Below are 16,310 nucleotides of genomic sequence, written 5' to 3' on the forward strand. Positions count from 1 at the left end.
CTTCTTCACTTGTCCGGTCCAGGACAAACTTACTTCACTCACCAGCCAGCCCAACAGCTAACTATGCCTTTATTCACATGGCATCCTCTACATGCATGTGCACCGGTTTGCCTGCTGCCACCACCCCAAGATAAGATTCTGAGTGTCCTTAGCTAGAAGGGCAGCAAAGGACAGGGATGCGGCCAGGTCAGTCTCAGAGGATAACCTGAGCACTAGACAGGAGAACCCAAACACACACATCCAGTTACATGGAATAATCATGGCTAAGACAGGAGGGTCAGGAAGGCCTACCCTGGAGGCAAACGGGTTTAGAGCCTACAGTAAGACCAACTGCTCTGTGGATGAGGTTCAGTTTCAAGTGGGCACCTGGGACTCCAGACAGGTGGCCCTGGGAAGGGCAGTGTGGGCTGTAGGCCTGGCAGAGGGAGCGCGGCCAGACTTTAAGCTTTGCAGCAGCCTTAAAGCTTATCACAGTCCAGTTTGACAAAACAGACTGAAGTCAGTCTTGCTGCTGAGTGCAGTCCAGGGCGTGAGGGTCAGGTCCTATAATGTCAGTTTTCTCTCAACAGGTCAGCCCACGTGGCATGGCCCAAAGAGTTTATGTTCAACATTCTCCTAGCTCTCATTTTGGCTTTAATGTCTACTTACTCAGTGTTCAGCTTAAGTAAAGTTAGAAATGACGCGCATAACCAGAATGTGCTTTGTTCTGCACTTATGGTACTTAGGAAAGGGCCCCGCCAGTAAAGAGGGCACACTTGCGGCCCAAGGGATCGCTGTATCTTCGACCAGCATCCCCTAGTTTCTAAAGCTGTTGTCTAGTTTAGACACTTTGCACACTTGTGCTCCCACTGACAATGTCAAACCTTTTTGTTGGCTCCCTAGCACCACCAGTGTCCAGGCTGGTCTTGTGACCTTCCTGCTCCAGCCTCCCAAGTGCCGGAAAAACAAACACACACCGCCATGTCTTATTCGTGTAAAATATTAATATTGAACAATAAACTCTTAAGGCACTGCAACTTAATAAAAAATTGTAATATTTTATTTAGATCACTGGAAGACACACTGGGTAGTGATTGGGTCTTGGATTTCAGACTGTTAGGAACCTCCCAAGTTTGTTTTCTTCAGAAAATGAAAGCTCAGTCAAGATTTTAAAATAAAAACCAGGCCAAGTTTCGTTGGGGGACCTATAATCTCTTTTCACACACAGCTTGCTATAGGACTAAAGCTGTAAGCCTAACATGGCAGCGTGTATCAATTCACTTATTATTGTTCCCCATCGCCTGAAGTAGTCAGTTTCTAGTTATGTGCACATTTAACCAACTTAAGAGATGTAGGTTGAGGCCTATGATGGACCTCAGTACTCAACAAAAGGTAGACTTTTCTTATTTCCTACAAGACACAGTACAACTGCTCATACTGCTAGTATGCACTACAGGTACACTTTAGCTCTGTAAGTCATTTAATATGACACATGCAGAAACATACATAACACACACGCTTTATACAAGGGACTGGAGGCTCCAAGAATTTTGACATATATGGGATTTCCCAACGTCCTGGATCCAATCCTCCTTGGATCCCAATGGCTGACTGCACAGTTAGAATCACTGAAAATGAAACCAACGTCTAAGTTAATATAATTAACAGCAGGAGCGGATTCACTGTCCTTGTTGTCACTAGTTAAATCTGTAATTTCAGTTAAAGCAGCCTCTGTCACTTTAGCTCTCTTGATCACCGACTTTGTCTTCTGTAAAGCTGCTAAGGATTAAAGAGGTTATGAGTACCAGAGCCTGACATGTAAAAACTATGAGACTCCGATTTATAATTATTAAATAGAGATTCCCAGGAAGAATTGAGAGAAAAATGCCTTCTCACTGAGATTCTTCTACAATTTAAACAAAGTATATCCACATATCATGACCTAAAAAAAAAAAAATCTGGGTAAAAGCTTAAGGGCAGGTTCCTAGTGGGCACCGGTTAGACTACACCGACTGGGCCAGCTGAGTCTGGTTACACCTCTCCCCATGCACTCCCCAATCCCGCCCCCACTCTTGTCTATGCCGGAATCTGCAGCCACATCTGTGGACAGTTTAGTTGAAAAGAGTGTCTTGTAACATTTTTCTTCAGGGAAACCTTTAAGGAGTATCTTAACCTTTCAGGAAGCTCTTAGGTAACTAGGCTACCGATTTCCCATCTGCTTCTGATGCTTCATTACCAAGCACCTTTAGTGTTAAACTTTGACCTTGTTTCACTTTCTTACAAGCTTATCCCTTGATAAAGGAGTTAAAAGGTCAACAAAGGGACCTAAAAAACTGTAAGCCCAGGTTGTCAAGGAATGGCAGATCACAAACAGGTACTTAACTGAGCTTTGTATGCCTACCCCTCCCCCGCCAGAGGTGGCTGTTACCTGGCTTGTGGTGGAGCTATGATTCAATCCAGTCAGAATTACCAGCTTACACTGTGGATCACGTTTGTGTTACATGGGGCCCAACAGAGGGTTCTGTCCTAATGCCCAGTTTTGTTCCCTTAACATTCACGTGGAGCTAGGTTTGTGATTAGTGAGGAGAGGGATTAGGATAGGGGAGTCATCCTTTCCTAATTTTCTCTATAAATACAGGAGAGGGAGCTATTACAGTTTAGCTTTTTCTTACTTTCATTACTACATTCTAAACATTCCATTGAACCAAAAAACAAAACAACCCAAGTATCTCCTATTTCTGCAAGTAGAAAGCTTAGAATTAAGTCAAAGGGAAGTGACTAGATGTGGCAGCCACACTACTGAGCTTTACAGCTCTAATTGAGATGTGGAGTTTAGCAGCACACATCCCTACTCCCTCAACTCCAGCAGGGTTCCAGGCAGAGTCCCAGGTCCTGCAGGGAAGCAAGTGTGGTGAGTACTGGTGACCAACATGCATCTGGGAAAGGAATCCTCTACAGGTGAAACCACAGTTCCTGAAACGTGGAACCCTGAGCAGCCACCATCAGAGGAAGCGGCAGGTGTGGGCTCACTCAGCTGCCACAAACACACCCTGTGCATACCAGAGCTGCACACAACTAGTCTCTTCCCTCTGTTCTCAGGGCTACACACCTTTTGGTGATGAGTGCTATGACCCTCACCCTTACTACTAATTCTGAGTATAATGGCCTACTACCATAGGTATAGAAGTATGCTGAAAGATTCTTTTGTATTCTGACAGTAACAAGACCATTGTTGTTGAACGTTTATTGAACTCTAACAATGTGATAGGTGCCACACAAAACATTAGACACAGTATCTGCCCGGTGGGCGTACAATCTAATCTAAGGACACAGATCATTTTTTGAATGTTGCCATGAGCTTTCTGTTCATGAGAATGAGGTATTAAGCGCACCGTTCAGTGCAGGAAAGGACCCACACAATCACTGACCTTTCAGGACGGTTTGCCTACATAAGTACAACCAACTGCTCATGTTTCTTATTCTTGGGAATTATGGATAGTGTTTTTCGGTCATTTTATGATGAGCACAACAATCTATAAGGACAGAATCACTAAACCCACAAATCTGACAAAACCAGGGTTCAAAACTGGCCTCTAGTCCAAAATAAAATTGTTGTATGTTCAGAAAATCAGCTAAAGTAGGACCTAGAGAAAGTGTCAGGAGCCATTTTCGTTCAGAGTCCCCCGACTGTCCAAACAGTCTCTCTCCTCAAGGCAGCTTTCAAAGTGCCCTTTATCTCAGGTCTTTGTCTGCATAGCCCTGAGAGGCAAACCTTGGATGGGCCTTTTGCTCTCTGCCCCAGGGAGGTGTGTTCAAGGGCAGAACCTTCTCAGTGCCCAAGGACCACAGTACAGGTAATCCACTTGTGGGTCCTTGTCAGCACGCCACGGGAATTTAATTTTCAGTGAAGTAAAAACAGATTAGAGGTATCTGGAATATATCAGTAATTTATAAATTGTAGCCCATTAAAATATCTGCCATTGATACAAATCCTGAACATGCTCTTTTCTTGTCAAGGTCACATGAAATGCTAAGTAGCATTTTATCTGTTAGCACTTAGCACTCTCAATTGACTCCATAAGGAAAGACATATAAAGTAACAATACATTGAAAACAAATTCCCTAGTGATCCATTGTTACTTCTGTCTCCTTAGATTGCAGGATCCTTACTCTTTTCTCTTTAAGCATAGTAAACGGATAATTTACTATTTAACTACATAAATCCTTAATCTTTATTTCTGTGTATCTTGATTTTCAGGCAAACATAGAAGTGCAGACTTGGAATTTATATTATTATAATAACAAATTTTCTGAGAAAATACTCTCTTGGTTTTTAATCCTGCTATGTCCTGTATTACTTTTCTAATAGTTTTTCTCTGTGCTTATGAAAAGTACAAAAACCAAATGAGCCAAGCAAAATTCAACCGTCACATTCTGAGTAGTTTATAAACTATTCCATATAAACAGACGGAGCCCTTGCTGTTCTGTTCTCAAACTTCAATTACGCTGAGCAGTCACTGCCCTAAGTAGACTTCAGTCTGCTTTGGAAAGGCTGCCTGTGTATATATTTGTCATTTTATAATCATATTGCTATCCACAGCCAAGCTATTAGCAAGCTTATCTTACAAACAACCATAGAGCTATTGAGTTACATAAAACCAAGCACGCAAATGAATAAACAGTATATGCTGATGGGCTCTGAGCTCTGGCTTCCAGTGGGCGGTCTGAGACCTTCAATGTTTCTCTTTTAAGTAGCTTGTTATACTAACTACAGCTTAAATGTTAAAAACAACTTCATTTGTAACTCAAACCCAATTTATGAGACCCTGCTGAGTGTCTTCATAGTCTTCCTAAAATTCAAATTAGAAAAAGGGGGGGGGTGTTTCAAATTTTTGTTGTTGAATTGAGCCAGTACTGTTTGGTATTTGGCACTGGACAGGTTAAAAACATACTTTAAAGCAGATACATTATTTGAATAGTTAGATCAAGAACAACCCTAAATTTAGTGAAAGACTATATATTAAGACTGGATTACCTAAAGGTATTATGCCTTTAAGATAGGTTTTGAGGGCATATGGGCTGGAGGAGACAGAATTCATCATTAATGCAAGCGAAGAGATCTTGTCCTTACTGGTTTTGTTTTGTTTTAACGTAAACAGGCTCAGTTTTCTCACATCGGTGCGTCCCTTCATGCCAGAACTGCTTATGTCTACAGAGTCCCTGAAGAAGCGAAAATCTTTTTTCTAGCATTAAACGTAGCATATGGAGTTCTTCCTCAGCTCTTGGCTTACCGTTGTACCTACAGTCCCGAGTTCTTCATAAGAACCAAGGCAGATGAAAAGCTGGAATGAACATACCTCACGTTGTCTCTGACCTGTTATGGAACTGGCGCTAGCTCTCCTTTATCCCCTCCCAGACACGAATACTCACAAGGATACACACTTGCTTTGCAGCATACGTGTGAGTGAAACTACTCGTATTGAATGGGTATATTTTCGGTTTTGAAAGAAAATTAAAGCTGAGAAAGAGCTTGTTTAAGGAAATATATCAACATTTGTCTGTGAATGTGACCATTGATCTTAACATTGTTTGCACACAGTACGTGTGAAAAGTACAACTCTAGTGCCTACAAAAACCATAAAAATGAAGCTATTCAGAAGTGACTAACCATATTCACTATGCATAGGAAAGAATTCAAAGTAGCAGTTACAGGTTGGAGAAATAGCTTCATATGAAATGTATGAGTTGACAATCCTAATATAAATGCCAGATCATCACAATATTTTTAAATTGATTCAAGTGTTTTCATATGGAAAGTGTATTATTTATTGCTGTTTTAAAAATTGCTGTCAAAACTTCTATTGAATGTAAACAGCTAGGATGACACACATCAACTTCATTAGTTGCCTTAATGAACACTTGTTTCATAGGTGGCTGGCTGATTATTTCTCTTGTGTTTCTGTGTATATCTTCAATAAAATTATTTTTTGGTGCTTATGAAGATAAACTTTATTAATTTTGAAGCATTTTATATATACATTTTCATGACAAATTTTGAACTTTTTATTTAAGAAATCTGTGCCAGGTAATGGTGGCACACACCTTTAATCCCAGCACTCAGGATTCAGAGACAGGCTGATATCTGAGTTCAAGGCCGGCCTGGTCTACAGAGTGAGTTCCAGGAAACCAGGGCTACACAGAGAAACCCTGTCTCAAACAAACAAACAAAAAACCTTTGTTATATCTTCCAATTTAAATTGTTATCTAAGTTCTCCATATGTTTTGCATTACAATGAAGATATCTTTTGACAAATTTCATTTTAAAATAAAATACTTAAAATGAAAAAGTACCTTTTAAAGAAAATAGCTGACTTGACAGCCTGTCTTTAACGAATTTTCCATACTTGGAAATGTGTGAGTACGTTGGGGAGCCATTGATAGCTAAATGACAGGAATAAGCCTGAAGGACGGTGATGTCGCAGGGGCAGTAGACTGACTGGTGCATCTAAGCCTCAGAGCCCTGCATCACCTTCATCATCACGACCACGCTGGGATTTAAGTCTTCTTCTGTTTTCTCTTCATGTTCATTAGTTCTTCAACACGGTAAGAACACCCAAAGCAAACAGGATGCACGTAAGGCTGTGTGTAAACACAGTGTCCACTGAGCTGGTGTTTTCTTAGACATGCAGACAGATGCTACGGTTTCTCCCTCCTGTCCCTCCCAGTGTTTTCGATTAACCTAACATCCAGAGTATTTAAAAGAAAAATGATAGAAAAAATAAGATTCTCACCTGCACTTATTCTAATGTCAGTTTGCTGTCCACCTTCGCTATAACACAAGAATTACATCAATACTTCACATTACACATATGGAGCCAAATGACACTGACTCAGGTGTTTACAACCTCAAACCTTACTCCCAGGACACATTCCAATAAATTTATTCTGTAAAAACAATACATTTTTTTGTTGTTTTTGATTTTTTTTTTTTACAGTAAACTTTTCGGCTACAAACCTCAGACATACACAAAAGATCTTCCAAGGACAAGCATAGCAGGGCTAGGGAAACCCAAACTGACTAATGTGTTCTCACAGTATAAGCTGGCATAAAAATAAATAAGACTCTATTAGCACAGCAGCGACGATAATGTACACATAATAATGCTTGGTGGATGAATGGTAACTACTCTAATTCTAGTTCTAAAAGAAAAGTTTAGTTTAAAAGTCTATCTTCAAGAGTCAATGCTTTGTTTTCCCATAGTGCTCCTGCTGATTTCAGCTTTCAAGTGTAAAGTGACCATCTTGAGTGATTAGCTCAAATCGTATTGGCTTTGGGAAAAAAATAAATCCTTGCTTTATTTTGGTATGACATAAAAAGACTCACTAAGTTCACATGTAAACTCAGCTTGTGTACACAGGAACATGAGTTTTGAGAAGTATAAGTTTCAACTAGCTATTTCTAATACAGAATAGGTATTGTACAATGTGGTTAAACTTTACACATGGCCTTAAAACTGAAAGATGACTGTAATTTCATCTCCATATACCAACAGTATGTATCTAGGAGTTGGTTCTTGAGTTCTGCTATAAAGAAAATCCCATCCTGAAGTATTATGTTGAGTAATTATCTAAAAATACGAATTACTATTTCGCTGAGTGTTTGATGATGGTGGGATAGAGGCAGAAAGCTGATGACTTGGACTGCCTTGGAAAAGGAGCCTAGACACGGAGAAGTCTGCAAAATCTTGATCATTCTTAGTGGTTAAGGGCAACTTCATGCAACCAAATAACATAAAATTAAGTCAATAACCTTAAAAAGGTTAAAATGTCTCTTTTTTCCCTTCAGCAGAACAGAGAGGAATGTAATGCACACACACACTGGGGCTTTGTCAGTGACAACAAAGACTGTTGGTTCATATCAAATCCAAGAATCAGACAATCAAACAGTTAACCTTCTTGTGGTTTCTCTCAATATGCAGCATTCATTACGGTAGTTAGGTCTGTAAAGAAAGCAAACAGAACAAGCCTTAGATGAGCTAGGACACTAAGCAGGAAGCTAGTCATCCTGTGGGCACCGGACGGACTACAGTTCTCTGGATCTGAAGCAGCCTCCTGGCAGCAGCCATGGTTGGAAAACAGTGTCAGAAGCTTTGCTTTTTATCAACTAAAAACTTACACACCTATTGTTAGTATTCTGCTAAAAACCAAAACACATCCTGCCTCTGTACGCTCAGTGAAGGAAGGGATGGCTGGGGCACATGCTGTACCACTCAAGGATGTGCACTTCTGGTGACACCAGGCTAAGACAGAGGTGACCTGTGCTGTACGACTGAACAGATGTAAGCAGCATAAAGCTGAAACCATTTGGGTGCACTCAGACTGTCCTTCATAATATTTGCAACTTTAGTTACTTGTGGCACACATGGCATAACAAAGAACAAAAGTCAATGTCAGTATGTTTCATCTCTGACTTTGTGCTTTTGAAGAAAAAAAAATAGATGAAACAAAAAAAGCCCAGATTTTCTTTAAAACTTATATGGCATACATGTGACAAAGATAAAATATCCCTGCTTTGTAAAATAATTAAAATCTTAATTTTTATATTTTATCCTTTTTAAATATGTGTGTTTATTTGTGTGCATGTACATGTGTGCACGAGTACACATGGACATGGTACAGTGCACATATGAAGGTCAGATCACAACTTACTGGAGTAGATTCTCTCTTACCATGTGGACTCTGGGAATCAAGACGCAGGTCATCAAGCTTGGTGGCAAGTCTCTACCCACTGAGCCATCTTATAGACCCAAGAATTACACTTAAATTTAGATTTCACTTTAAATTGTGTCAGGTTCTATTTCCCTAGAGAGATGTTATTTTTGTTTTCTGTGTCATTAACCTAAATATATTAACCACTTCTAGTTCTCGTGAGATGAACAAAAAAGAGAACTCAGGCCCCCAATATTTCCCCTAAATCAGCTTATCTCATCACTAACTCAGTCAACACATGTGTGGGTAGATGTCCCTCTTAACTAAGTCTGTTACACTTCCCTATCAAATCACAGAGGACCTTCCCAAGGAGAAAAGGCATCAAGCTTACCATCCCCACACAACAGGAAATTTAAATTTCTCTGTCCCTACCCCAAACAAGGAGGCTAGTAGATCTTTACACTTTTAAAGGCATTTACAACCTTTGAACTTGAAAAATATAATGCCTGGTAACTGATTGGTCAGTAAACGAAACACTAAACACGATTCTACTCACAGATACTTTGGAGGACTCTTCCCTTGGGAAGAGGAAGATACCCAAATAATCAAAATTTGTTAATCAAAGAAACCTTTAAAATATTTTATTAATATTATGTGAAGGCAATAAATTCTTTGTTTAATGCAGCAAAAAATTCACTTAACAGCTCAATTCATATTAAAGACTATTTAAAGCAGACCCAACAGTCGGCTCAGAGTACTGTCCATGCACTGAAGAGACAGTAGCACCAATCTGAGCACTTTAAGAGCTCACCTCCTTGTTTGAAATAAGGCACTGTCAAATGGGTGCTTGTGGAGCAATTGTAGAGTTTATGAATTTTAAATGTCTACTATAACTACTGTGCTCACATGTATTAATTTTTAATTCATAATGATCTCTATAGACTGGACATAGAACTCTAGGTATCTGCCAGGCCTGGTGCTTCCTCGACTTAAAAGTCCAATGTGGTGGTCATGTTCTGTGGTCATCTTTTGTACCTTGAGGTATTTTAATAAGAGACACAGTGAAAGAGGCTTTAGGAACAGCAAAGCTAATGGACACCCAAAATATGGCAGGCAGAAGCCAAAAGATTCTTTTCATATATATATACCATTTTTATATGAAAAAAGTTGGTATTATGACTTAGATATTTGGTGAGTTGAGCAGTGAGATGGCAATCAAAACTACAGTTAAGATTCCATCTCATCCAGCAGGAATAGCTATCGCCATCAAGAAAACAAACATCAAATGCTGGGGAGGATACAGGTGGCAAATGGAAGCCTAAGGCACTGCTGGGGAACAAATCAGCATAGCTATTAGTATCTGTATGGAGGTCCCCAAGACTAAAATTAAGGCCTGGGAACATAGCTCTGCGAGTGAAGTGTTTGCTGCTCAAGCATGAAGACCTGAATCAAATCCCTGGGTACAGCAGTATACTATGTACAGCTGGACACGGCAGTATGTACTATGTACAGCTGGGTATGGCAGTATACTATGTACAGTTGGGCACGGCAGTATATATATTGGTAATGCCAGTGCTTGTAAGGGGAAAGCAGACATGGGGGATGCACTAGCCAGTCAGCCTAGCAAAATCTGTGAGCATCAGGTTTACTGAGAAACTGTCTTCTTCTTAAGTGGAGAATGATAAAGGATTTTCAATATTTCCCTCACACACACACACACACACACACACACACACACACACACACACACACAAAGAGAGAGAGAGAGAGACAGAGAGAGACAGAGAGAGAGACATCCATACAAATAAAAGGATCAGTAAGAGGATTATTACAGACCATGTTTACCAACCCTGAATATGTATATACAAAGAACCAAAGGCAGCATACAGTAGAGGAACATGCACACCCATGTTTATTGGGCCACTTACAACAATAGCCCAGGTATGGAATCGGGCTGGGCACCTAAGAAATGATAAAGAAAATGTGGCACAGACAGACAGACACACACACAGACACGCACACTCACTTTACTCAATCAAAAGAAACTGTGGTGTTTAAGAAAAATTATTAATACTAGAGATTATTGTGTTAAAACATATAAACAAGACTTAGAAAGACAAATAAGGCTTGTTTTCTCTCATATACATATTGGAAACAGGAAAGAGATAAGCAGGAGGTAGGAGTGGACAAGGACCAGGTTTGGGTAAATATAATAATGCCATCCCTCTATCTATCTATCTATCTATCTATCTATCTATCTATCTATCTATCTATCTATCTATCTATCTATCTATATGATGTATAGATATATGTGATATACAGACATATATATCACATATATATGAAACTTCCTCATGAGTCTGTGTAGTTATATACACTGATAAAAACTTTACTATTGGGCGCTTGGTAAAAAATAAAGTGACTTACTAATTCATAGGGAAAAATACAGTATTTGTTGCCAGTGGTAAAATTTAATTAAGTGAAACTTATAATTTTAAATCCTCCATGTAACAGCTTCTGGACATTTAAAGACTTATGAAAAGACAGCGATATTTAGAAACATGATATTAATACGAGAAGTAGTAACCACAAGAATAGCAGCGTGAAGAAGTAGTAAGTCAGTAAGTCACATAAGTTATCTGAAGGATCAAGTAGTCTAAGAGAGTTTACTGAACCAAAACATAAAAAGTTCAGATTCTGTCCTTGTTAACATCAGCTGTCAACCTGACACAGCCTAGAATTATCTGAGGGTCTCAACTGAGAGACTACCCAGATTAGGCTATCTATGGCTATGTTTGATGATTGATGTGGTAGAGCCCAGTGCACTGTGGCCGGTGCCAGGCAGGTGGTCCTGGGCCATATAAGGAAGCTAGCTGACTACAAACCAGTGGGAGAGCAATGTGTGAGCCAACCATCAACATTCCACTGTGGCTCCCTCTTCAAGTCCTGCTTTGCTTGAGTTCCTGCCCTAACATCCCTCAGTAACAGACTGACTGCAATGTGAGTCAAATCAACCCTCTCCTCCTTACAGTGTTCTGGTCAGTGGTTTATCACAGCAACATAAGGAAACCAGACATGCAATGGCCTTTAAGACACTACTATATACAAGAACTAGAAGGACTAGAGATGGGGATAAAGAAGTCATCCTCACATACAGCTGACAGTCCTGAAAGTTCCACCAGAGAATCCACAGACCACACAAACAAGCAAGATACAAAGACCACATACCGACATCAGAACACTTGCTCTACACTGGGAATGAGTTTGTTGAGAACCAGAGAACCATCTCATCTGTAAAAGGAAGCAAAACGACCAGGAATAACTCTAACCAAGGAGGTGGAAGCCCTTCAAGAGGAAAGCTGAAGAGGCTGAGGAAACTGGAGAGCAGGCGATGGAAGGGTTCCTGTGCTTATGGACTGGAAGGATCAATATTTGATCAAAACCGCCTTAGATGTATGTACAAAATTCTCAATAATTTATTTTTACCTAAAAGAACTGAAGAAAAACATAGGCAAAGTATTTTAAGACATAAGCATAGCAAGGGCTTTCTAAAGGCTTCAGCAGCATAAGAAATAATCCCAAGGAGTGATAAATGGGCTAAGGTGAGAGAAAAGCTGAAGAAGGTAGAGAGACAACCTGTTGTGTGTGGGGGCAACCTTCGCCAACTCTACACTTCCCAGGGGATTAGGGCACAGAATGTATGAGAAACTGCAAACACTGAACACCAAGAAATTTAATAAACGAAATTTGGATTCTACAGCTAGTCACCCACCCCCATCCCACTCCCACCCACTGCTCCTTGGCCTCAACCTCCTTGACTGTACTCAAGATGAATTGAATTTCTGCCCTCTCTGTGCCTGCACAACTCATTCTACCTGGAGCGAACCTCGACCATTTCCACTGCTTACTTCAGATGCACACCCAAGAGCCTCAACAATCACCCTCATTTCCCAAGTCCATCCACTCTCCTACTCTTCTAAGAAACTAATTCAAACCTCATTCTTTCTTGTGAAACTTCATCACTTGGCCCCGCACTCCCTCAAGCCATGACCTTATCCCTTTAGAAAACAAGCAATCACACCAGAAGCTTTTATAAGCTGGGACCCCAAGCATCAGTACCTGTGTCTCTGCCCTACTGCACCCTCACGATGTGTACTCGTCTTGTGCTTCTCTGCTCTCTAAAGGCCATGATGCCATTGACTTTTCGTCTTGATAAGTCATATATTGAACCATTTTAGAGAGCTGTGCATCAAGAAAGAAAACAGGCTCTTTGACATTCTACCCAGCTCATGACTTCTAAATATTTAAAATAAGTTTAACATCATGCCATTAGCTTTATGAAATATCATGACTCTTTAGAAAGCTAGTATAATTAGGGTGGGTGGGTTACTGATCAAGGGAGCCCAGGAGAACCCAGGCAGAAACTCATGCTGTGAAACAGACCACCTCAGTAAGATGGCTGAAATGGTTATGCTCAAAGACAGAAAATGCTAGCCACAAAAAGGAAAGAGAACGGTTGAGTATAATAAAGTTAAGAAAGTATTTTTTTTTAAAAAAAGCCAAAGACAGTGAACAGATAAGACACAAAAATTAAAGAGTATCCTACAGAATAAGTGATGTCCTATAAACCAGTACAAAAATAGTCTAATGGGAAAACAGGTGACAACCCTGGAAATGCGTGTTAAGAAGAAACATGGCTGGCTGATAGAAACGAAACAGAACAACAACAAACCTCACCTCATCACTGTTCATACTGCAAATTCATACTGTAATAGCATTTTACACCACTACACTGTCAGAGATAAAAGTCAGATAGCACCAACTTAACTACAAGGGCTTTCATATGTTGTTGGCCTGGCCAACTCCTCCATAAAGCAACTTGATAAGGCTGGAAGCCATAAATCTGTACATCAGCATTGTCAGTTCTAGTTACAAACCTAAAGAACTTGAGCATGTACGCTAGGAGACAAAATGCTCATAACAATACCGTCCAAAGCTGGAAAGGCCAGATACCTATTAACAGTAGACTGAATAAACAGGCAGATTCGCATAGCGTCACATACGCCATACAAACGGAAACACTGAAAACTGAATAAGGCCTGGCAAGATGGCACCTTCTGCTAAGTCCATGGCCTGAACTGTGTCCCCAGGCCTGATGTGAAGAGTATGGATTCTCAAAAGGTGTCCTGGGACCTCCATACATGGACCACTGCAAGCTGTGACAGGCTTCACAAGAAATAACTTTTTTAAAATTAGCCAAATGAATAAATCTTAGAAGCACAGTGGTAAGTAAATGTCATCATTAAAAATACTCATTAAATTGTACAATGTTGATAAGACAGATATAAGGATTTTAAGGAAGTATACCGAGATAGATGGAAGGAGCACTCGAGGAGACTGAGGGGAAGCAGAAGAGGATGGTGGCTGTAAGAAAAGTCAGAACAAACTGTCTAATGATACCAAATGCTGCTAGAGAAGACAGGCCAAGTGTGGCGATGCACCCTGCAGACCCAGCACTCAGGAAGGTGAAGCCTGGGAGCCAGCCTGAGTTACATAGTGAGGCAGACAGAGTTATACAGCAAGACTCTGTCTCAAAAACTGAGAGGAGGGAGGAGGAGGGAGTTGAGGAAGGCTAACCTGAGTGACAGGAGTAAGACAACAACTAAACCCACACTTCAAGAGTGATGCTGGGTAACCAAGACGAAGGAAGGAAAAGCTGAGAGGCACCGGGACTGATGAGAACAGGTAAGAACAGACACAGTCAGAGTTGAACACAGAGTAACAATGTACCTGATGGGCATTACCACTCATCCACTCATTCCATCACTCAGTGCAAGCGTCCATCCTTAGCCACTGCTCTACCCCTCAAGTGCTCAGCCTTCCTGGTCATCTGAAGCTGAGTAGTGTACACAGACGGAATGCTATGTGCACAAATGACCTTTACTATAGTTTATGAATGCGGACCGGCCTGTAATGCCAAAGTCAGCAGAAGCTAACAAGAGTCAGGTAAGTAAATCTGTTCCTACAGGTATTTTAAATAGCAGTACTCAAATACAGCTTGAACACTTTTATTCTTGTAGATGTAATGTTTTACCCTTGTTATGCAAGCGCTGGTTTTTCTGCCCTCATATCTTGTTTCAACCTGGACATGGCACTGTAATGTTTATACCAAGAGTCTCCTGTCAAGTTTCTGTAAACCGTTCTTACCATTTATTTTGTCTTGTCAATAAATGCTGATCACCCAATATCTGGGCAGAATAGAGAATAGGGTGGGTAGGGCATCTGCCAGCAGAGTGGGCGGGGTAGATAGCTAGATATGGGGAAAGGAGATCAGCAGCAGGATGGAGGAATTGGAGCCCTGAAGAGGGGGTCTGAAGAGCTGGATCAGTAAGAATATGCAAGCATCATGGGGTAGGGTTGGGAGGGAGCCAGATAGGCATAGGAGGTAAAGGTAATCATTTAATTGCTCAGCTATTGAAATGCAGGTTTAAATAAATATTCCTCTTCTGTGTGCTTACTGGGGAATAGCATAAGGTAAAGAAATAGCTGCCTTATTAATTCATCCTTTATATTTATATTAAGGGTACTTCATTTACATATTCTATTTTGGACATGCCACTGACTTTGTGATAAAAGAATGATCAATAATTTGCAACCTATTTTAAAATACTCTACAGTTACTAATGTAGTTTGAAAAAGTAATATTGAGAGCTTGAATTTTCCAGGAAGGCATACTTTCCACATGGCCCTCTTTTGTCCTCCGACTCTAAACTCCTGGCCACCCATTCAGGCTTTGTGAACAGACATAACAAGCTAATGGTTAGTGACACTAGCCACAGACACGGATCCCAGAGGAAACGTCTTCTAAGAGATCAACAGGAGAAAAGGGAATTGTCAGCACATCCTCACCCCTTCACCGGCTTTCTGCAAGTCTGAAGTCGTGTTTCTTGTGTCATTGCCAGCATCTCCGCCCTCAGAGCTGCTTTTGTTCTCCTCTTCTTTGCAGTCTTTGTCATCTTCGTCTCCTGGAGATTTCCGGGACTGTTTAGAAGACTTCTAAACATTTAGACAAGTCAAGAATTAGAGTCAAAAGTGGGGCTCCAAATGCACAAGTGTAAGTAAAGAGGTGCACAGGAGCTGTTGGCGTGTAGTGTGTGTGGCTTGACACAGCACGGATAGAGAACACATGCAGTGTGCCAAGGCTGGGCTGGGTGGTGATGGACAAGTCATTTTACTTCTCTGGGCCTCTAATAACTAGCTAGAAAGGAAGCAGATGTGGGCTAGACAACTATCATATTCTTATAAGAAGTGTGATAATAAAAACCAGACTACACAGATACCCACAACAGGACTAAATACAACTGGGCGAGTACCTACTACCTCAGGAGACATTAGAACTGGAAGGCATGCTCAAAAATCATCATGTCCTTCTCTGTCACATATGGTAATAGAAACCAAGGTCCAGAGAAGTGAGGTGAGCGCTCCGAGAATGATATTCACGGAAGAATACTTCCTGCAGCAGTGTGGCTAAGGATAGATACAGAAAGAACCTAGATAAAGCTTTCTGTCACAGCACAACACAATTTAATCTTTAAACTATGAGCAATTACTTAAACACTAAA

General features: G+C 40.6%; 2 protein-coding genes across 11 annotated transcripts in view; one reads left to right on the forward strand and one right to left on the reverse strand.

The window, feature by feature from the left end:
• The window catches only part of Tm6sf1 (transmembrane 6 superfamily member 1), a 28,674-nt gene extending 21,736 nt beyond the window's left edge, over positions 1 to 6,938 (forward strand). For 5 of the 7 annotated variants that reach the window (XM_063266960.1, XM_063266953.1, XM_063266951.1 and 2 more), the window contains one exon: positions 883 to 5,986. In XM_063266960.1, coding sequence (XP_063123030.1) covers positions 883 to 1,152 — 270 coding nt within the window. In that variant the 3' untranslated portion in view covers positions 1,153 to 5,986. Of the gene's footprint in view, positions 1 to 882 lie in introns of all 7 variants that reach the window. The other 2 variants (XM_017589371.3, NM_001395119.1) reach the window with 2 other exon arrangements.
• The window catches only part of Hdgfl3 (HDGF like 3), a 53,120-nt gene continuing 40,018 nt past the window's right edge, over positions 3,209 to 16,310 (reverse strand). For 2 of the 4 annotated variants that reach the window (XM_063281654.1, XM_063281638.1), the window contains exon 5: positions 14,741 to 15,744. In XM_063281654.1, the coding sequence (XP_063137724.1) occupies positions 15,583 to 15,744 (162 nt within the window). In that variant the 3' untranslated portion in view covers positions 14,741 to 15,582. Of the gene's footprint in view, positions 7,980 to 14,740; positions 15,745 to 16,310 lie in introns of those variants that run through there. The other 2 variants (XM_039101536.2, NM_145785.2) reach the window with 2 other exon arrangements.

This window comes from Rattus norvegicus, chromosome 1 (assembly GCF_036323735.1).
Source record: "Rattus norvegicus strain BN/NHsdMcwi chromosome 1, GRCr8, whole genome shotgun sequence".
Lineage (NCBI taxonomy): Eukaryota > Metazoa > Chordata > Mammalia > Rodentia > Muridae > Rattus > Rattus norvegicus.